A 22,035-nucleotide genomic window follows, 5' to 3' on the forward strand; every position below is an offset into this window, starting at 1 on the left:
TATTACTAAATAGGAGAAACTTCCCTTTAAAATTCAAAACCACTTTGAAACATTCTACAATACTTTAAAAAAATATACTTCATTTATTTATTTGAGAGAGCGAGAGCATACACGTGTTCAAGAGTAAGGGGGGGGTTAAAAGGAATCTCAAGCAGACTCAGTGCAGAGTGGGGGAGCCAAGCGCAGGACTGAGTTCCCCACCCTGAGATCATGTCCTCAGTAACTCAACTGAGCTTCTCAGTCCCCCTGATTCTACACATACTTTGAGGTTTGTATTTTACAAGTTGAATTTGTAATGCAAACTCTTCTTAGAATTCCCCAGTTCGTGAAGCGAATGAAACATGCTTGTATACCTCCTTCTTATCCCACTTTAGGATGGATCTCTGAGTGGAGCTCATACATGCAGGTTGAATAGCACCAGGAGTTCGTACTGGAGACTCAGTAATATTAAGTGATGGATGTTGTTAGTTGGTATTGTTCTCTGCATGCTTGTCCCCAAAGGCACACTCACTCAGGTATTTTTTATTACCAAGTGCCTCTTAATTCTAGATAAGTTTAATAAAAGTAGTTGACAGCCTTTAGCCCCATGCCTATTCTGAGGCAGTTAATTGGAAGTGAAAAGGAGTGTTGCTTGTGTTTTGCTACTATGCGTTGTGGACCAGTAGCATTAGCATCATCTGGGAGCTCTTTTGAATTACAGAACCTCAGGCTGCATCACAATCTTACTGAACCAAAAGTTGCTTATTAACAATGTCTCAGGTGGTTCCGCTGCATGTTAAAGTTTGAGTACTACTGTGCCAAATAACCTTCAGAAATGAAAAGACCACTGAGAGGAAAACAGATGGCGTATATAAAGTAGACTCAAGGCAGGGCGCCTGTGTAGCTCAGCTGTTTGTCTGCCTTAGGTTAGGGTCATGATCCCAGAGTCCTGGGATCAGCCCCACATGGGACTCCTTGCTTGGTCTTCCCTCAGCCTCTCCCCTATACTTGTGCGCTTTTTCTGTGTCGAATAAATAATTTTTTTTCTTTTTTCAAATATTTATTTACCTGACAGGGAGAGAACGAGAGCAGGAACAGGAGCAGGGGTAGTGGAAGAGGGAAATCAGGCCTCCCGCCGAGCTGGGAGCCAGATGCGGGGCTCCATCCTAGGATGGTGGGATCACGACTTCACTTGAAGGCAGACGCTTAGGGACTGAGCCACCCAGGCGTCCCTAAATAAAATCTTAAAAAAAAAAAAAAAAAAAAGTGGACTTAAGGCAAACCAGCTGGCAGATCTTTAACAGAAGCTAAAACTCCTGTAACTAATTCCTAAGAGCATCACGACACCATCAAACGATAAATTTTTAAAAAGCTTTATTGAGGTATAATTGACATACAACAATACACATAATTAATGTATACAATCTGAGTTTGGAATACGCAGACATCTGATCTTTATCCTTCACCTCCAGAAGTTTTCCTCTGTCCTTTCTTTTTGGAGAAAGGACACTTAACGTTGAGATTCACCCCGCGAACTTCGTGGGGCACCACGTGTGGCCGCACAGGTGGGGAGAGATGCCAGACGGTCACGTGTAGCTTGGCGCGCGCCCCTTGCACTTACCTGTCCCTCTGCCCCCGCGCCCCCCACCCATCGCCCTCCCCTGCCCGCCCCCCTGGCCGCCCGGCCGGCAGCCGGCCGCACCTGGGCGGGGACTCCCTCCGCTTCCTCTTGCTTGGCCTCGTGGTCTTCGCGGGCCTCCCGCAGCCGGGGGCCGCCGAGTACTTGGACGGTTACCGGCGGGCGGGCGCAGCTCTCGGCCGGCAGCCGCAGGTGAGTGCTCCGCGCGGTTTCCGCGGCGGCTACCGGCCTCTGCCTCTGACCCCGCGCCCCGAGGTGTGGCTGTCGTGTTCGCGGGGGCGGCGCAGGCTGCTGTGCACGGCCCGCGACTTCGGGCGGCGTTCGGGGCTGCTCCGGCCCGGCGTTCGCGGCTAGAGCGGGCGGCCGCGGCTCCGCATTCCCGCAGCACAGCCCGCTTCCAGAGCGGCGGGCCCGGGCCCGAGCGCTTCCCGCGCGGTCGCCGTGTGCTCGCGTGCGGCCCTCTGCCACCGGACCACCCCCAGGAAAGGGGGCGAGGCCCGGGCTAGCGAACGCAAGCCGGGGGTGGGGTGGGGGGGGGGGGTCGGGGAGGCGGGGCGGCCCCCTGGTGCGGGCCGGGGTGCTCGCAGACGAGGAGGGGTGGGAGGACGGAGGATCGCGGTGGCGCGGGGAGCCGGGCCCCCGCGAGGGAGGTGGGCGCCGCCGAGACCCCAGCCCGGAGCCGCGCACTCGCGCTTCCAGTCCCTACGGTGTTGAGCGCTGCGAGCGCTGCGGCGCCCGACCGCGCGGTGCCCTGGTGTGCGGTGTGCAGGGCGGTTCAAGCAGTCATGCCGAACTTGTCGGGTCGTAAGAACTCTTCCCGAGTGGAAGAGATCTCCTGTCAAAGTCCTAAACAGACTAGATGCTCCTGCTCAGGAAAACTTCGCCGCTCCGACCCTAGAAGTCCCTGTCGTTGGGATTTGTGGGGGAGTTTCTAACATCTGGGACCGCACGTTCAGCTTCAAATATATTATTTAAATGAGTGTGAAAAACAGTCCTGCTGAACGTGTGTTAGGGAACAGACAAGTGAATTTTTTTTTTAATGCCCCTTTTCCGCCTCTTTGGAAAATAACTTATGAAAGGTCCTATTTTCAACAAAGCCTTAAATAAAAGTATTGCCAAACAATTGAAAAGCACAATACGGTATTGTTGACAATAGGCTGTGTGCTGTGGGAAATTCTGAATTAATTCATCTTGCATGGCTGAAACTTCATACCCATTGAACAGCAACTCACCATTTCCCTGTATCCCCCAGCGTCTGGTAACCACAGTTTTATTCTCTGATTTCAGTAGTTTGAGTATTTTAGACAGGTCATGTAAATGGAGTCGTTATGCTAAGTGAAATAAAGCAGCCACAGGACAAATACTGCCTAATTCCAAGTGATAAGTGCTCAACAGTTATTAATATGCTCCTGTATAAAATAGAGGCATTGCATTACAATGTATCTTTACATATTTCTAATAAAATAATTAAAATATACTTTGTCCCGAACATATCTAAGGGTATACATTGGCTAGCTGAATAATTTACATATAAAATGTACCTAATCTCCAGACAGGTGCCACAATATAGATGAACGTTAGACATTATTTTAAATGAAACAAGTCACAAAAGGATAAATATTGTATAATTTTACTTTTATAAGGTACACGGAGGAGTCAAATTCATAGAGACAGAAAGCAGAATGGGGGTTACCACGGGGTAGGCAGAGGGGAAGACCAGAGTTGGTGTTTAATGAGTATGGAGTTTGACTTTGCAAAGATGAAGTTCTGGAGATGGGGCATGGTGATGGATGTACAGCAGTATGAGTGTACTGAACGCTGCTGAATGGTACACTTAAAATAGTGAAAAATATTCATTTTATGCCATCTATATTTTTCCACAAAATTTTAAAAGTGTATGTGTATTTTTCAATTATGACATGCAAAAGGACTGTAAGTATGTTCCAAAAAAGATGGAAGCATGGACAGATCTGTGTTCATATCAGAAAGGTGTGGGAAATTCTGAAGGAGGAGAAGTTCTTCTAATTATTTTTTTATTTTTTTTAAAGCTTTTAAAATGCTAATATAGAGGCACTTGGGTGGCTCAGTCAGTTGAGCATCTGACTCTTGATTTCAGCTCAGGTCATGATCTCGGTGGTTGGGATCAAACCCCTGGTTGGGCTCAATCCTCAGTGTGGAGTCTGCTTGAGATTCTCTCTTTTTTAAAGATTAAAAAGATAAAATGCTGTGCAAATGGTGACACTTCACAGGAGAAGTTGGTACAATATTCAGGTGAAAGGAGCTTAAACCAAGAATTCCGGGAAGTACATTAAATGTTTACTGTGATGCTGTCCCTGAATGTCTTTTATATTTTGAAAAAAAAAAAAAAACAAAACTAAAAATTTCATGTTACACAAGGGGAGGATACATCGAGAAAAGATCCTTGTGGTTTCTCAATAAGTATTAACAAATGTTTATATAACATCATTTTAATATCTAGTAGATGCTTATTGAATGGAACATTCCTCATTTATTCCCATATATTTTTCTAATATAATAGGAAATTGATTTATTTCTGAACTAGAGGATTCATAAATATTTTAATTTTCATGATCCAGAAAAATTTTTCTCAGCTGTCACAGTGAATTTTTTTTCTTCTGCCAATATGCTGCAGTGGTTAAATATGCAAGAGAAGGCTTTGTCATAATTTTAAAATATTGCTCTGATGAACTCAGCAAAATTTCACTCAAATTATGAATAGTGGTATTTCTCATGCTCTGATTAGAAATATAGTGAAGTGTGTTCTACAATCACAGAAAGTTAAAATAAAAGCAACCAAATAATCAATTCTCTGTAGTGAATACATTCTGCCTATAATATAAATAGTTGATTTTTTAAAGACTTTATAAATATTTAGTATTTATCATAAATGGTATTAACAGCATTTATTAGTGTCCAGGATGTTTTTGGTTCTCCCGGTTTTCTTCAGATATTTATAACTACACCTTAAACTTATTGAATTATGTAGGGAAGTTTTAATGTAAGAACCTAAACTTTGGTGACTGAAATTTGATTTATATTTTATAGCAAAATTAAGTTCTAGAATACTTAGCTTTAAAAAATGTCCTTTGCAGTGTATTGGGGTAAATGTCATTGGTAAAAACAGCTGAGCCATTCACTAAGATTTTCATAGAGATGACTGTCCGATTTTGCTTTCACATATTTTTAGGGTGATGAATTTTAAAGACTAATTTTCATTTTTCAAAGGACAGGGTGTTTCATGTTTTACAAAAAGTGCAATGATTGACATTTTACCTGGTGAAACATCAGATATGGAAGAAAGCAACTTTTCTCCTAAAGCCACATTTCAGAAGCATTTATACAATCCAATGTTATTTTTTCTTGACATCTTTGTATCTTTGCAGTTCAGTGACCTAGGAACAGTTGTGAAGAGCCGTGGAAGGATTTGGTGATGGTTGGGTCACATTGTACTTTCCATCCACCCTTACTAGTCTGACTGCCGTTTTGTACCATTGCCTATTTGGGGAATAAGATGGTTACTTGTTCCTTCATTGGTCACCTGCAGTGAATAAGATTGCTATTTGCACAGATTTATTTCCTTTGTGTATTAATACATAATTTTTAAAAAAAGATTTATCCGTTTGAGAGGGAGAGAATCTCAAGTAGACTTATGCAATCGCAGAGTCCCACACGGGGCTGGATCCCACAACCCTTAGGTTACAACCAGAACTGAAGCCAAGAGTCAGAGGCTTAACTGACTGAGCCACCCAGGTGCCCTAATATGTAATTTATAGCCTACAAAAGGACAATATTGAATTTATTAGCCCAACAGGGACACTTGAGGTGGGGGAGGAGAAGGCATTCATTATTATGCTAGAACAACAGGCATAAATTGTGGCAACCCAGATATGTGGTTATCTTACCCATAGAAGATTTTCTATTCCAGGGAAGTGTTTTCCAGGGAAGAATTAGGGTACCCTTGGGAGTAGGTGGAAGGGTTCCCCGACCAAGTCCCAAACCAAGGATTTGGAACCTTTAAGCAAATTTCAGTGGTTAGATATGTACTTTGAGTCTTGTGTATTTCTGGACTCTACCAACTGACTGAGAAGAATTCTGAGGTCACTTAGCAAGTGGCAAGGTTCATAGAGAACCAGGGAACTAGACCAGAGGATTTTCTGGATGCCTGGGGAGACCGTCACAGCTCCTCATTGGTGCTTAAGTGTATGTCAAAAAACAGAAGAGACTCTTCTTTAAGGAGTGTCAGTAGTATCCTATGAACTCTGTAGGCAGAGTTGAGTAAAGAAGAACACATCCAGAAGCAGTAGATTTTCAGTTAGGTGTATGTGTGAGTGGCATTTCCTTGCATATTGATTCACCATTAGGTGATGCAAAACATCTTTTCCTTAGTATATTGTACTTAACTCATGTTTATTTTGGGGGAAATCCATTTAAGTGAGAATACAGTATTTTCTTGTAAAGGAAAAATAACGTATCTGTTATATGACTGTCTAAATCAGCATAGCTCTGAGATCTAAATGTTCCCATGTAGAGAAAAAAAAAATTTTTATAAACATATATTTTTATCCCCAGTGGTACAGGTCTGTGAATCGCCAGGTTTACACACTTCACAGCACTCACCTTAGCACATACCCTCCCCAATGTCCATAACCCCACCCTCCTCTCCCAACCCCCCTCCCCCCAGCAACCCTCAGTTTGTTTTGTGAGATTACGAGTCACTTATGGTTTGTCTCCTTCCCAATCCCATCTTGTTTCATGTAGAGAAAATTTAAGTGGTAGTGTTACTGCATAGTGCACTTCAGTGTTTTAAAAGTTGACATGTTAGTGATGAACTATCTGGTCATGAAACCAGGCATCCCTGTTTATAGAAATCTGAAGATCCTTTGATTATTAAGATATAGTGAGCTTTTGCAATATACTGGTCAATTTGGTCATATTATAAATTTTAAAAAAATATTTATTATTTATAGAGTGAGTGAGTTGGAGGAGATGCCTAGGAGAGAGGGAGAGAGAGAATCTCAAGCAAACTCTGAGCTTGACATGGGGCTTGATCTCATGACTCAGAGGTCATGACCTGAGCCAAAGTCAAGAGTTCGATGCTTAAATGAATGAGCCCTTTAGATGCTTGGATTTGGTCATATTATTGAAAGTTGAAAATAATGATTAGGAGCAGTTTTAAGGTGATAGGATCTCTGGTTTAGGGAGGCTTCACAGTATGTAAGCTTTGGTGTCGGACGTTCCAAAGCCTAGATGTTCCATTTACTAAATTTACCACAGACATGTTGCCTAGAGCAGCTTTTCTCTTTGGGGGATGATTACCCTTACTGTGCTGGGATTTGAAAGGACCAATGGTAATAGGTCCAAGAAACCTGACATGTACTGGGAGCTTCTGGTAACATGTCTGTTGTTCTTATTACTAAAGATAATAGCGTTCTGATCCTAGGGAGCTTGCTAAAACTTCAGGTTTGTCAAAACTTTGGGTGTATTCTGACCAAGAGTTATTTCATCTCCCTTCACTCGGTATTATAAAAAAGCTTATGCATGGAAAGGAATATGTAGAAATAAATTTTTATGTTACTTTAATTTATTTCCCAAGCTGTTATCTAAGATAGCCTGATACTCTGACTCTTATTTTAGCCAAAGGGAATTTAAGCACATAAAAACTGATGTCTCAAAAGCACAAATCCTGTTGTTAGAATTTTTAGTTTATGGCCCAGTCTTGCTCCTTTTGTCTCGCAAATTTGGTGGCAAAGCTGGTAAGGATTCTGTGAAGCTAACCAACCCCAGACACTGACTTAATCTAGAACTTTTTTTTTTTTAAGTTATTTTTTTTTCAAGTTTTTATATAAATTCTAGTCACTGTTCAGTGTTAAATTAGTTTCAGGTGTAGAATTTAGTGCTTCTTCGGTTACATACAACACCCAGTGCTCATCAGAAGTACACGCCTTAATCTCCATCACCTGTTTAATACCCCACCCCCATAACTCTCTTCTTTGTAGTTAAGTCTGTTTCCAGGTTTACCTCTCTTTTTTCCCTCTCCCATCTATTTGTTTTGTTTCTTAAATTCTATGTATGAGTGAAATCATACAGTGCTTGTCTTTCTCTGATGGACTTACTTCGCGTTATACTGTCTAGCTCTATCCACGTTGTTGCAAATGGCAAAATTTCAAAATTTCATTCTTTTTTATGGCTGAGTAATATTCCACCATATATACCATCCCTCCTTTTTCCATTCATCAGTCGATGGACATTGGGGCTCTCTCTGTAGTTTGGCTATTGTTGATATGCTGAACATCAAGGTGCATGTATCCCTTCAGATGAGAATTTCATATCCCTTGGGTAAATACCTCATAGTGCAATTGCTAGATCATAGAGTAGTTCGATTTTTAACTTCTTGAGAAACTTCCTTACTGGTTTCTTTTGAGATCAATTTATTTTTTTATTTTTTTCCTTAAAAAATTTTTTTTATTAACATACAATGTATTATTAACCCCAGGGGTATAGGTTTGTGAATCGCCAGGTTTACACACTTCACAGCACTCACCATAGCACATACGTTCCCCAATGTCTGTGCTTTAAGAGGGAAACAAAAGCAAAGTTCAAAATGTTCTAATTTACCTGCATTTCCAAAGTAGCTAGTCGTTTTATTTATTTATTTACTTATTTTTGAGAAACTGTTAAAATAGCATATCAGAATGAATACCAAGGGGCCAACCTCAAACTCTTCAGGTGTTCAGAATCAATTCCTCGCTTTCAAATGGACCTTTTTAAAACTACAAACTCAGCAGGTGAATCCTGTTTGTCTTGGCCAGTGCATCGGTTAGTCCTTTGAAGAGCTCTAGTTTCACTGGGCAAGGCTAAGTACAGCAGAGATGGCCAGCCAGGATGAAGCATCCCACACTCGCAGTTAGAAGAATATAGAAGGACGGTCCCTCACACAACACACAGAAAACTTTGCAGCTGGAAAAAGCAAAACTGTTTTGGGAATCAGAAGACATTTATTACGGAGTGGGATGATTGCTCTGCCCTCCAACATTGATTGGCTAATGTGAAGTCAGTGTTTCAGGAATTAAATTTTTTGCTTAATTTCTCCTCACCTGTCTTCCGTGTGGAACAGCAAATCCCCTCACGTGTGACTTTGAATCTGGTTTCTGCGGTTGGGAGCCATTTCTCACAGAAGATTCGCAATGGGAAATCATGAAAGGATTGGCCAGTGGAGAGAGCCACCTTCCTGGTGATGATCATACAGCAAACACAAGTCATGGTAGGATATTTTCCTTTGAAAAAAAATATTGGTTGCCTTTCTGTCATGTTGCAGAATGATGAACCTTTGTGTTTTCATTTCTAGCTATAGGCTACCTACATGGAGCTCTGGTTTGTCTCGCTTGAAACTCTCCTGATCAACATCATAATTTGAGTTGAGTTTCTGAAAATAATACTGTTTTCATAACCAACATTTTTGAGGTCTCATTTTTTACAAGGTTGGGCTGAAAGCATGGTGAGAGGGGAAGTCTTCTGATAATTTTCTTTAGTTGCCAGAGCTCATGTACAATAGGCTTGCTTTCTTTTTAGAGCAATCCAATTTTTGCAAAACAGAAAAAAAAATACTTTAATCTTTCTGGAAAAGAGAACAGAGGTTTAGTGCTATCTGTAAAATAAATCGACAAATGTTTGAATGCAGTTTAATCTCTCTTAAATCTTCTTTGTAACAATCTTCTTTCTCATGTATTTTTAACCTACGTTACAATTTGTCCATGGACTCTTAAAATACAGCAGTCAAATGACACATAGCATTTCGATCTGGGTTTGTGAATCTCCAAGGAAAACAGAAGGGTTTTGTTCTACTTTGCCTTGTTTGTGTCCACGACATTGCCTAGGTACATGAATATCGTACTAACTTTATAAAAACACAACTGCACTGTCGATCCTCTTTAAGCTCATATAACCTCCTTGGACATTATTTATTTCTCCTTTGAGATTTCCGAAGAGGTATGCCAGAGCTAACAGTGTTGACCGTGTTTTAAATTACAGCCACTGGAAACTGGGGTTGGTGGGGTATGTTAGGGGTTGGGAGGGAGACTCTAGCCATCCATCTGTTGTCTAAAACTATAAACCCAGCTTATTTGACAATGGAGTAAGGTCCTACTTTTTCTTTTCAGGCCAGTGAACCATATTTTTTCTTCCAGATTCTGGAGGATTCAAGTTTGAAACAGGACTAATGATGGGAGCTCTAAGTTAATAGCCCATTTTCTTTCAGCTCATATAATGTTTCTTTTTCTGTTCTAAAACCGTTGACTGAATCCATATCCTGTACTACACCTGGGGTACACAGATGGAAGCCATGCTCCCTGCCTCTGGGGTGGTCTGAAGTCTAGTGACTGAAGCCAGTAGGTGAGGATTTGCACTAAGATATAATAAATGTTTTATACGAGATGGAGGGTGACTCAGTGGAATCAAGAGGCCTTCCTGGAGGAGGTGACTCCAGAACTGAGCACTGAAGGGAGAGTTGCCAGAAAGGCTGAAGTAAGGAGAGGTGTCAAGGGAGGTGTTCTAACTGACGGAATATCCTGGAAGAGGATGGGAGAGATGTAGGTGGTTCCGGCTGAGTGATGGGTGTATGTGGGCAGAGTATAGAGAAGATGAAGCAGCCAAGAAAAGAGGGGGGTTACGGAGTGCTTGGAATTTGAAATCTCTCTGGAGGCTCATGGTAACCATTCTGTCTATGAAAGCACGTGACCCATTAGTTTTATTCTAAAAGGCTGAGATGCAACACTTTTCTGGAACACTGAATGGCCTGTTGATTACCCTTTAAAGGAAGCTCCGTGGTGGTTCAGAGGCTGGAACTTGGCCTGGCTGGGGGCTGTCGTTAGGATGCTTTAAGAGCTATCCGGGAAGGGTGAGACACACTGAGGCCTCTGGCCGTTTTATTGGGGCTCGCCTGTCGGTGTGTTCAGTCTGGCTCTGTGCCTGGGTCTCTGAGGGAGATGGGCTTGCTGTTTCGGGAGGCGTGGAGTTCTGCCCTGTACGAAATGGTGCTTTTCTACTTTTCTACTCATAAGCTGCTCACATGGTGCATGGGGATGGCCTTGGGTGACCTCTTTGAGAGCAGGGTGGCAGAGATCCCTGTTTGCCCAGGGGTAAGTCAGGATGTTGTTGACACTGCACAAATTCGTTAAATGCCTTTGTGCCCCATTTTTTTTTTTCAGCTAGAAAATAGGTAAAATCAAAATATCTTTCACGTAAAATTATTATGAGGATTAAATGAAGTAATACCTGCTAAGGCTTTTAATTTGGTAAAAGGCCACTAAATGTGACTGTCTGTTGACTGTTCTAGTAGGCAAACTAGGGATTCCACCAGGGCTGTGATAATAAGAAAACATTTATTAGTAATCTGCAGGTATCGTGTAATTACCACTTAATTATGATTTATGCCAAAAAGAGATTCTAAAAGTTCTCTTTCGCTGAATATTGAAGGACCCTTTTTTCTTTCTCTGTGATCTGAACAATGCTCACAGAGAACAATAAACCGACAGAACTGGAGGCAGCTGTTATAATTGAAAGTGAGAACAGCAAAGAAATTGTAGCAATTCTCTCTGGAAAGGGCACATCAAGGAGTCCCTCTGCCATGAAGTCTGTCCTTCTTTACCTGTGATTGTCATTGTGACTTTAAGATGATCGCTAGTGGTCTTACATCACAAATGGGGAGGACGAAAAATTGTACCAGGACGGTCTAGGAGAAGTGAAGCGGAAGTTTCTGGGAGAAGGCAGCAGGCTCCGCTTCCCGGCTCCCACATGGAAGACCGTACGCTTACCTACAGCCTGTTATGTTCTTAGACCTTTGTGTTTGTGGATTACAGTGCTTTAGGAAACTGTTTAATTTCCAGTATTTTTCCTCATATATGCACATTCCCATATGTAATTTTACATAAAAGATGAATGGCTTAACATTATGTAGCTTTTCTTTTTGCAGTAAAACCTTGATTTTTCTACCCCCCTTCTTTGCTTGGTTTTTATTTTCCAGTTCCTAGTTACCTTCTGAAACCACCACACAGACAACTCATGTTTATTCATTCTTATTTATGCTCATGTACACATATGTGTACGTAATGGATATGTATACATTGAAAATTTTAAGTATCCTGATGATGATTTATTTTACCAAAAAATGAGATCCTATTGTAACTACTGTATCTTACTTACTTTACTAAAGATAGCTCATGGCAATTCTTCCAAGTCATCAATTATAGTCATTTTGAATTTTATTTTTTCTGTTAAATATATATTCATACATATATATACACAGACATACATGTGTATGGGCACACATGTATATATACACAAAAATGGGCAAACATACATATTGATTAGCAGTATGGCCACTCGCAAAGGTATGTTTGTTTGTTTATTTATTTATTTATTTTGAAGACCACAAGACATTTATTTTCCAGCAAACTTCTTTTTTTTAATTTTGTCATCTTTTATTCCTTTTTTTTCCAATTTATTTATTTTTAGAAAAACAGTATTCATTATTTTTTCACCACACCCAGTGCTCCATGCAAGCCGTGCCCTCTATAATACCCACCACCTGGTACCCCAACCTCCCACCACCCCCCCCCCGCCACTTCAAACCCCTCAGATTGTTTTTCAGAGTCCATAGTCTCTCATGGTTCACCTCCCCTTCCAATTTACCCAAATTCCCTTCTCCTCTCTAACGCCCCTTGTCCTCCATGCTATTTGTTATGCTCTACAAATAAGTGAAACCATATGATAATTGACTCTCTGCTTGACTTATTTCACTCAGCATAATCTCTTCCAGTCCCATCCATGTTGCTACAAAAGTTGGGTATTCATCCTTTCTGATGGAGGCGTAATACTCCATAGTGTATATGGACCACATCTTCCTTATCCATTCATCCGTTGAAGGGCATCTTGGTTCTTTCCATAGTTTGGCGACTGTGGCCATTGCTGCTATAAACATTGGGGTACAGATGGCCCTTCTTTTCATGACATCTGTGTCTTTGGGGTAAATACCCAGGAGTGCAATTGCAGGGTCGTAGGGAAGCTCTATTTTTAATTTCTTGAGGAATCTCCACACTGTTCTCCAAAGAGGCTGCACCAACTTGCATTCCCACCAACAGTGTAAGAGGGTTCCCCTTTCTCCACATCCTCTCCAACACATGTTGTTTCCTGTTTTGTTAATTTTGGCCATTCTAACTGGTGTAAGGTGATATCTCAATGTGGTTTTAATTTGAATCTCCCTGAGAGCTATTGATGATGAACATTTTTTCATGTGTCTGATAGCCATTTGTATGTCTTGATGGGAGAAGTGTCTTTCATATCTTCTGCCCATTTTTTGATGTGTTTGCCTGTTTCGTGTGTGTTGAGTTTGAGGAGTTCATTATAGATCCTGGATATCAACCTTTTGTCTGTACTGTCATTTGCAAATATCTTCTCCCATTCCGTGGGTTGCCTCTTTGTTTTTTTGACTGTTTCCTTTGCTGTGCAGAAGCTTTTGATTTTGATGAAGTCCCAGAAGTTTATTTTCGCTTTTGTTTCCTTTGCCTTTGGAGACGTATCTTGAAAGAAGTTGCTGTGGCTGATATCAAAGAGATGACTGCCTATGTTCTCCTCTAAGATTCTGATGGATTCCTGTCTCACGTTGAGGTCTTTTATCCATTTTGAGTTTAACTTTGTGTACGGTGTAAGAGAATGGTCGAGTTTCATTCTTCTACATATAGCTGTCCAGTTTTCCTAGCACCATTTATTGAAGAGACTGTCTTTTTTCCACTGTATATTTTTTCCTGTTTTGTCGAAGATTAATTGACCATAGAGTTGAGGGTCCATATCAGGGCTCTCTACTCTGTTCCACTGGTCTATGTGTCTGTTTTTATGCCAGTACCATGCTGTCTTGGTGATCACAGCTTTGTAATAAAGCTTGAAATCAGGTAACGTGATGCCGCCAGCATTATTTTTGTTTTTCAACATTTCCTTAGTGATTCGGGGTCTCTTCTGATTCCATACAAATTTTAGGATCATTTGCTCCAGCTCTTTGAAGAATGCCGGTGGAATTTTGATCGGAATGGCATTAAAAGTATAGATTGCTCTAGGCAGTATAGACATTTTAACAATGTTTATTCTTCCGATCCAATAGCATGGAATGGTCTTCCATCTATTTGTGTCTTCTTCAATTTCTTTCATGAGTGTTCTGTAGTTCCTCAAGTACAGATCCTTTATGTCTTTGGTTAGGTTTATTCCCAGGTATCTTATGGTTCTTGGTGCTATAGTAAATGGAATCGATTCTCTAATTTCCCTTTCTGTATTTTCATTGTTAGTGTATAAGAAAGCCACTGATTTCTGCACATTGACTTTGTATCCTGCCACGTTGCTGAATTGCTGTATGAGTTCTAGTAGTTTGGGGGTGGAGTCTTTTGGGTTTTCCAAATAAAGAATCATGTCATCTGCGAAGAGAGAGAGTTTGACTTCTTCATTACCAATTTGGATACCTTTTATTTTTCTCTGTTGTCTGATTGCTGTTGCTAGGACTTCTAATACTATGTTGAACAAGAGTGGTGAAAGTGGGCATCCTTGTCTTGGTCCTGATCTCAATGGGAAGACTACAAGCTTTTTCCCATTGAGGATGATATTTGCTGTGGGTCTTTCATAGATAGATTTGATGAGGTTCAGGAATGTTCCCTCTATCCCTATACTTTGAAGCGTTTTAATCAGGAACGGATGCTGGATTTTGTCAAATGTTTTTTCTGCATCAATTGAGAGGACCATGTGGTTCTTCTCTCTTCTCATATTAATTTGTTGTATCACATTGATTGATTTGCGAATGTTGAACCATCCTTGTAGCCCAGGGATGAATCCCACCTGATCATGGTGGATAATCTTTTTAATGTGCTGTTGGATCCTGTTGGCTAGGATCTTGTTGAGAATCTTAGCATCCATATTCATCAGTGATATTGGTCTGAAATTCTCCTTTTTGGTAGGGTCCTTGCCTGGTTTGGGGATCAGGGTAATGCTGGCTTCATTGAAAGAGTCTGGAAGTTTTCCTTCTGCTTCAATTTTTTGAAACAGCTTCAGGAAAATAGGTGTTATTTCTTCTTGGAAGGTTTGGTAGAATTCCCCAGGGAATCCGTCAGGTCCTGGGCTCTTGTTTTTTTGGGAGGTTTTTGATCACTGCTTCAATCTCGTTATTAGATATCGGTCTATTCAGATTGTCGATTTCTTCCTGGTTCAATTTTGGTAGTTTATATTTTTCCAGAAATGCATCCATTTCATCTAGGTTGCTAAGCTTATTGGCATATAACTGTTGATAATAGCTTCTGATGATTGTTTCTACTTCCTTGGTGTTAGTTGTGATCTCTCCCTTTTCATTCATAATTTTATGAATTTGGTCTTTCTCTCTTTTCTTTTGGATTAGTGTGGCCAGTGGCTTATCGATCTTATTGATTCTTTCAAAAAACCAGCTTCTAGTTTCATTGTTACGTTCTACTGTATCTCTGGTTTCTACCTCATTGATCTCAGCTCTAATCTTGATGATTTCCCTTCTTATGTGTGGAGTTGGTTTGATTTGTTGTTGATTCTCCAGTTCTTTAAGGTCTAGAGACAGCTGGTGTGTTCTAGATTTTTCAATTTTTTTGAGGGAGGCTTGGATGGCTATGTATTTTCCCCTTAGGACCGCCTTTGCTGTATCCCATAGGTTTTGGACCGAAGTGTCTTCATTCTCATTGGTTTCCATGAATTGTTTCAGTTCTTCTTTGATCTCCTGGTTGATCCAAGCATTCTTAAGCAAGGTGGTCTTTAGCTTCCAGGTGTTTGAGTTCCTTCAGAACTTTTCCTTGTGATTGAGCTCCAGTTTCAAAGCATTGTGATCTGAGAATATGCAGGGAATAATCTCAGTCTTTTGGTATCGGCTGAGTCCTGATTTGTGACCCAGTATGTGGTCTATTCTGGAGAAGGTTCCGTGTGCACTTGAGAAGAATGAGTATTCTGTTGTTTCAGGGTGGAATGTTCTGTATATATCTATGAGGTCCATCTGGTCCAATGTGTCATTCAATGCTCTTGTTTCTTTATTGATTTTCTGCTTTAATGATCTGTCTAAAATGAGAGGCGTGTTAAGATCTCCTACGATTAGTGTATTCATGTCAATATGACTCTTTATCTTGATTAACAGTTTTCTTAAGTAATTGGCTGCTCCCATATTGGGAGGATAGATATTTACATTTGTTAGATCATCTTGGTGGATAGTCCCTTTAAGGATTATGTAGTGTCCTTCTGTATCTCTGACTACAGTCTTTAGTTTGAAGTCTAATTTATCTGATATGAGAATCGCTACCCCAGCCTTCTTTTGAGTCCCATTGGCATGAAAGATGTTTCTCCACCCCTTCACTTTCAGTCTGCGTGTATCTTTAGGTTCAAAATGGGTCTCTTGTAGACAGCATATGGATGGGTCCTGTCGTTTTATCCAATCAGCAACCCTGTGCCGTTTTATGGGTGCATTTAGGCCATTCACATTGAGAGTGATTATTGATAGATACGTTTTTATTGACATCGAGTTACCTTTGAAGTCTTTCTTTCTGTAGACTGTCTCTATATTTCTGTTCAATGCTATTCTTGGGATTTTTCCTCTTTTATAAAACCCCCCTTAATATTTCCTGCAGTGTCGGCTTGGTGGTTGCATAGTCTTTTAAGCCTTGCCAGTCTTGAAAACTCTTTATCTTTCCATCCATTTTGAATGTCAGTCTTGCTGGATAAAATATTCTTGGCTGCATGTTCTTCTCATTTAGTGCCCTGAATATATCTTGCCAGCCTCTTCTGGCTTTGCAAGGGTTTATTATGGGAGGGGCATTACAGGAACAATGGTGCTGTCTGCCTCCGGTATCAGGGACCCTGCCTTCCACCGCAACCCAGCCAGGTTTCCGAGGTGGCTGCCCATCTGTTAAAGTATAATTTAAATGCAATAAAATTCAACCTTTTTGGTGTACAGTTTACTGAGTTTGAACAAACATATATAATTCTGTAACCATCAAAAAACTCAGGATAGAAGAGTTCCATTCTCCCCTTAATTCTGTACCACTTTGTAGTCAGTACCATCTCATTTCCAGCTACTGGTATCCACTGATCTGATTTCTATCCCTATAGTTTTGCCTTTTCCACAATGTCCTATAAATAGGATCCTACAGTATGTAGCCTTTGGAGTCCTCTTTCAGTTAGCTGAATGGATCTGAGATTCAGCACTTTGTTGATTGCAGTGGTAGTTCCTATTTTTTTTTAACTGCTGAGTAGTATTCCATTGCATGGATAAAGCATAGTTTGTGATCTCTGATCAGTTGAAGGGTATTTGGGCTCTTTCTAAATGTTGGTGATTACAGATATTCTGTAAAATTAGCATAAGGGTTTTTGTTTGGACGCACGTTTTCATTTGACTTGCGTAAGTCATCAGTTCTATGCAATAAATAACTATGAGTGAGACAACTATATTTTTACAGAAAGATGTATGTTCCCCCAAAATCTTAATACTTTAAATTTCATTACGAAAATAAGAGTGCTTCCCCCCCCCATTTGTCAGCAAAGGCATGATATTCTCTTAAATTCTTCTAATCTGTGGGTATAAAATGATTGCTTACTTGTAGCCTTTATTTGTACTTTATTGAAGAACGATCTTTTCAAATGTTTCTAATTTCTCAGCTTACTTAAATCATCTTTAAGTTCTCTAAATAATATTCTGAAGCTTTTAGTGTATAGATTTTAAAATATTTTACAAATATTTTAGGTTTTTATATGTTTGTTGCTATTTTAAGTTATATTTTAAATACTTTTGTGTTTTGCTGGTATGTAGAAATGCAATTATATTTTTAAATATTGACTTTGTATCCAGTGACCTTTCTGATTTTATTTATTATAGCAAGTACACACACACACACATACACACACACACACACACACAATTTTCTAGGTTCCCAATTATTTTCTCTTCAATAATGACAATTTTATTTCCTTATTTCTAAATCTTAAGCCTTCTGTTTTCTTTGTTTCATTACACTGGCTAGTAACTTTGGAAAAATGTTGAATAGAGCTGGTGATAGCTGCTATACTTCTCTTGTTCTAATTTCAGAAGATAATTGTCAATAATTCAACCTTAAGTGCTATATTTGCTGAAAGATTGTTTACTTTATTAAGTAAAGATGTTCCCTTCTATTCATAATGTTTTCTTTGTGTGTGCATGTATATGAGTCTCTGTTAAAATTTGTCAGAATTTTTTAGTATCATGATAATCATATCATCATATTTTTTGTTTGTTCATAAGGGGGATTTTTCAAATATTAAACCACCTTCACATTCATGAGCCAGATCTCATTTGGTTGGTTTTGGTCATTGTATACATGATTTTTTATTCTATATGATAATTATTTTATGATACTTATGGTATTTTTATTCTGTATGATACTGGCTTATGATTATTTGTATTCATTATAAAGTCTGATCTCTAGGTTTTCACATCACGTAAGGAGTCCCTTCTAGACCATTGCATTAAAAGCAGGTGCATGCTTCATAAATGATGAGGTTATGGATGGTTTAATACATGGAAGCCGACCCCCTCTTTCCTTAATTCTTATACTGTGTTAGTCATAAATTCTGATACTGTGTTAGCCCCTCTAGGGTTTGTGGAGTTTTGCAATATGAACAACTCAGCTTACCAGGAACCATCTCCTTGATACATTATAATTCCATAGTTCTCTTAACTAAGTACATTCTGCACAGCAAACTTATAAGAAGGTAAATCCAGAGACATTTTTCTAGAAGTCTTTAGGTCTAGGCTCAGAATTCAGATTCTCTTTACCCCGCACTTATAAATATTAAGTCTGTGTTATTTTTTTATTATTTATTTTTCTAACTATTAAAGTTCTCTTAGGATTTTATTTAGCTTTCAAATAAATTTTCACTAAATTAATATTTTTACAATATCTTTTCATCTAAAAACATGTTATCTCTCTCTCTGTTTTACTCCTACATATTTTGTATTAATGTAATAGTGAAGAGGATATGTCTAATAATTTCTGTATCTAGGGTCTTATTGCTAAAGTTAAAAAAAATAACTTAATCACATTTCTTTGTTTCCATTTACCTTATCAGATTTCTTATTAATACTTATCATTATTTAACAATAGAAGCATTGGGAGTTTCTACTTTTATGGCAATATTATTGGCAAAACATGAGAACTGTATTTCTATTTTCTATTATATTTGCTAAGTATATTATTTTCTTGACTCACATTCACTAGGCCTATAAGATAATGTTAGTCTAAGGTAATTAATGTTATCTGTGATTAATAGTGATAGAGATCTCTAGTTTCTCATTTTAATTAAAGTAGCTTTGTTGTTTGCCATTTAGGGTATTTGTTTTGGGGTTGATTATTGGTCTGCATTTAATTATTTACTTTTAATATTTTCTTAAGTTTTTTAATTGACAATGGCTATTTTTTTCCACAGTCTTCTCAATATTTGTTGATCCGGCTCTGACTCTACCCTTTAATTTGTTGATCTGAATGACTGTGTTGATAGAGCAGCTAAATTAAACTCAGCTTCCATTCATGGAAAGCTCAGTTTGGTCAGGACATACAATTTTTTTGATAAGGATTTCAAATATAATTGATAACTTTTTAATTAGAATTTTGAATTTATGATCATGAGTGACATTGCAGTTTATTTTTTATTTTCCTATTTCCGTAACTTATAAGTTAGAGATATCCGGCAGGGAGATATCTGAGTCAAGGAGTTCTTCATATTCTTTAAGACTCAAGAGTCCTTGAATAATGTTACAAGTATTCCTTAAAAATTAAATAAAACTCAGCTGTTTTGCCATATATGTCCAGTAGATTTTTAAGAATCACTTTTGTAGTCATTTTGTGGTATACCCAATTTATTCAAACCTTTACTGCTTTTAGAATTTGGAGTTTTAGTTTATATGTCCCGTCCTTTATTGACTGCTTGTTTGAAATTGTATATATTGTTTTTAAATGACCAGGGCACTAGGATCCTTGAATATTTGTCAATTTGTAGAATTTTGATTAGTCTTTTAAAAGTATTCAATTGAATTTTAGTTGAACCTAAGAATTTTTAAGCTGAAACAATTTTTTCAAAATCCTCTCTTCCTATGCTATTCTTTTATGGGTAAAACAGAATTTAATGAGCTTACATAGTTTCTATCACTTTTGGTTTGAAGTTAGGGAATAATAGCTTTTATTCTTCCCTGTTGGTTTTGGGATGTTAAAGCCCATATAGAGGAGCTTAGCTGCCTCCAGTCCATAGAGCATGTGACTCTTGGTCTCAGGGTTATGAGTTCAAGCCCCATATTTAAAAAAGAATTAAAAAAAAAAAGGTCTGTATAAACTGGTTCTGTTTTTCTCATTCAGAGATGATACTGCTGATTTGCAACCTTGGTTGTTCGGTTAAACACGTGGCCGTAGCTATAAAATAATACAGTTTAATTCTGAAATCCTTTCCGTGTAGTTAGCATTAACCAGTATCTAGGAAAATCACCTTCTAAAAATGGCATTTTTCAGTCAAAATTGTCTGCTTTCCCAGTTGCCCATCACTTTGTGATTATCAAAGGGCAGGATCAGACCTTGACATTGTTCTGCATAGCCTTCCTTGTGAATTTTCAGTATTCGAGGAAGCCACCCCTGACAGCAGTTCAGAATGTGTGATTTTGAGCTGCTGAAAGATGTTATCCCCCTGTATGTTTGCCATGAGCGCATCCACGGAGTTAAAATCTAAAAGCAGTTATTTTGTTAACGCTCAGATTAGATCTTTAATTAAGCTTTCATCCCCACTAGCACAGACAACAATGTCAAACATGTAAGCCCCAGGAGAAGCCCAGCTCATTCCACAGGCTCGCATCTTTCAGTCCTTTGTGAAGAAACTTAAAAATAATGCTCTTGTGAGAATTTCATAAGGGCATGTTGACTATCTAATTGTAAGCTTAGAAGCTTCGTTTAATTTGATTATAGATTCTAATTATGACCCAAGTTAAGACAATAAACCTATTCGTTTAGGGGATTTAGATCAAGAGCTTGTTTTTATCATTGGATTTAATCTTACTTAATGTTATCCATATGAAAAAGCTTGGTCATTTACAGAACTAAATGGTAAATAAGTAAAACATGTAATTTTCTTGTTGTGATTGACAGTTGATTGTCTGTAAGGATAAGATGTTAGAGCAAAGGACTGCTAAATGTATAACAGAATTTGTATCCATGTGACTTTTACAAATTTATTTATTTATTTATTTATTTATTTATTTATTTCGTAGGCTCATTCATTTATTTCCGATCCCATCAATCTCCAAGAGTGGCCAAGCTTGGAAGTCCTGTTCTTACAAAAGCCCTCACTGCCTCTACCCCATGTCAGGTAACCAGTTACTGGAACTTCCATCGGCCATTCTGTGGTTGTAAACTGTTAGGTGTGGGTTACTTGGGCCAGTAAATGACTGCTTTGTTTTACTGCCATTTTCATGATGAACTGAGAGATTTATACAGACTATCAGCACGAAATGTCATGTCCTTCAAAAGACCATTTGCAGTCTATGACTTAAATGGTTCTTTTGTGGGGCCTATTAAAGAATATTTCTTTCATTTTGTATTCTTTCCAAATAGTCCTTCCAGTCATCCAAAGCTGTGGATACATGTTGCCAAAGCTGCTGATTGTTTTGGCCAACAGTGTTAATTGAGTAAAATAAAATAAGCCAAACAAGTGCTTGCTGAAAGGAAGATGAAAGGGCAAATAAAGAGAAAGAACTGTGTGCAGAAAAAATAATGACATTTTCTGAAATTTTATTTCTTCAGTTAGTCTTTGTATGCCAAGTCAACATAGAGCAGGCGACGCGTGCTCAGTCCATTTCACCAGCGTGAGAGAGAAGAAGGCAGAGAAGGACTTCGGAGTCTGACGGACCTGGTTCTGATCTCAGTTCTGCCACAGACTCTATACTCTCTTCGAGACTCCGTGTCCACACTGGAAGTGTAATATCAGAGTACCTTTTTTCACCTGGCTCTGAGGATTATCTGACAAAGTATCTGGCACATAGTAGGTGTTCACTAAACAGAATTCCTTTATTTTCTGTAGAACGAACACCTACACTTAGATGTTTCTGTTCAGCTTACTTTGTTTTCTATCCTTTTGAGCATTCCAGCAAGCCTCCAGGCCCTCAGGATTGCAGTTTAATTTTTGTAGTTATCAGAAGACAGTGCAGATCGATACCGCTGCACACCAATTCATCTGCTGTAAATGTGGGGGTGCAGCAGTTTATTCAGGCATTCCTGCTGACAAATTACATATTGTTCAGAGGAATAAATCTAATTTTGTGTTCAGCTTGATATAAATCTGAATGGGAGTGC

General features: G+C 39.1%; 1 protein-coding gene across 1 annotated transcript in view; it reads left to right on the forward strand.

The window, feature by feature from the left end:
* The window catches only part of MALRD1 (MAM and LDL receptor class A domain containing 1), an 838,152-nt gene that overhangs the window by 143,815 nt on the left and 672,302 nt on the right, over nucleotides 1–22,035 (forward strand). The window contains exons 13-14 of the mRNA XM_044228594.1: nucleotides 8,754–8,900; nucleotides 20,955–21,052. Of these exons, the coding sequence (XP_044084529.1) occupies nucleotides 8,754–8,900; nucleotides 20,955–21,052 (245 nt within the window). The remainder of the gene's footprint in view (nucleotides 1–8,753; nucleotides 8,901–20,954; nucleotides 21,053–22,035) is intronic.

The sequence above is a fragment of the Neovison vison genome, chromosome 12 (assembly GCF_020171115.1).
Source record: "Neovison vison isolate M4711 chromosome 12, ASM_NN_V1, whole genome shotgun sequence".
Lineage (NCBI taxonomy): Eukaryota > Metazoa > Chordata > Mammalia > Carnivora > Mustelidae > Neogale > Neogale vison.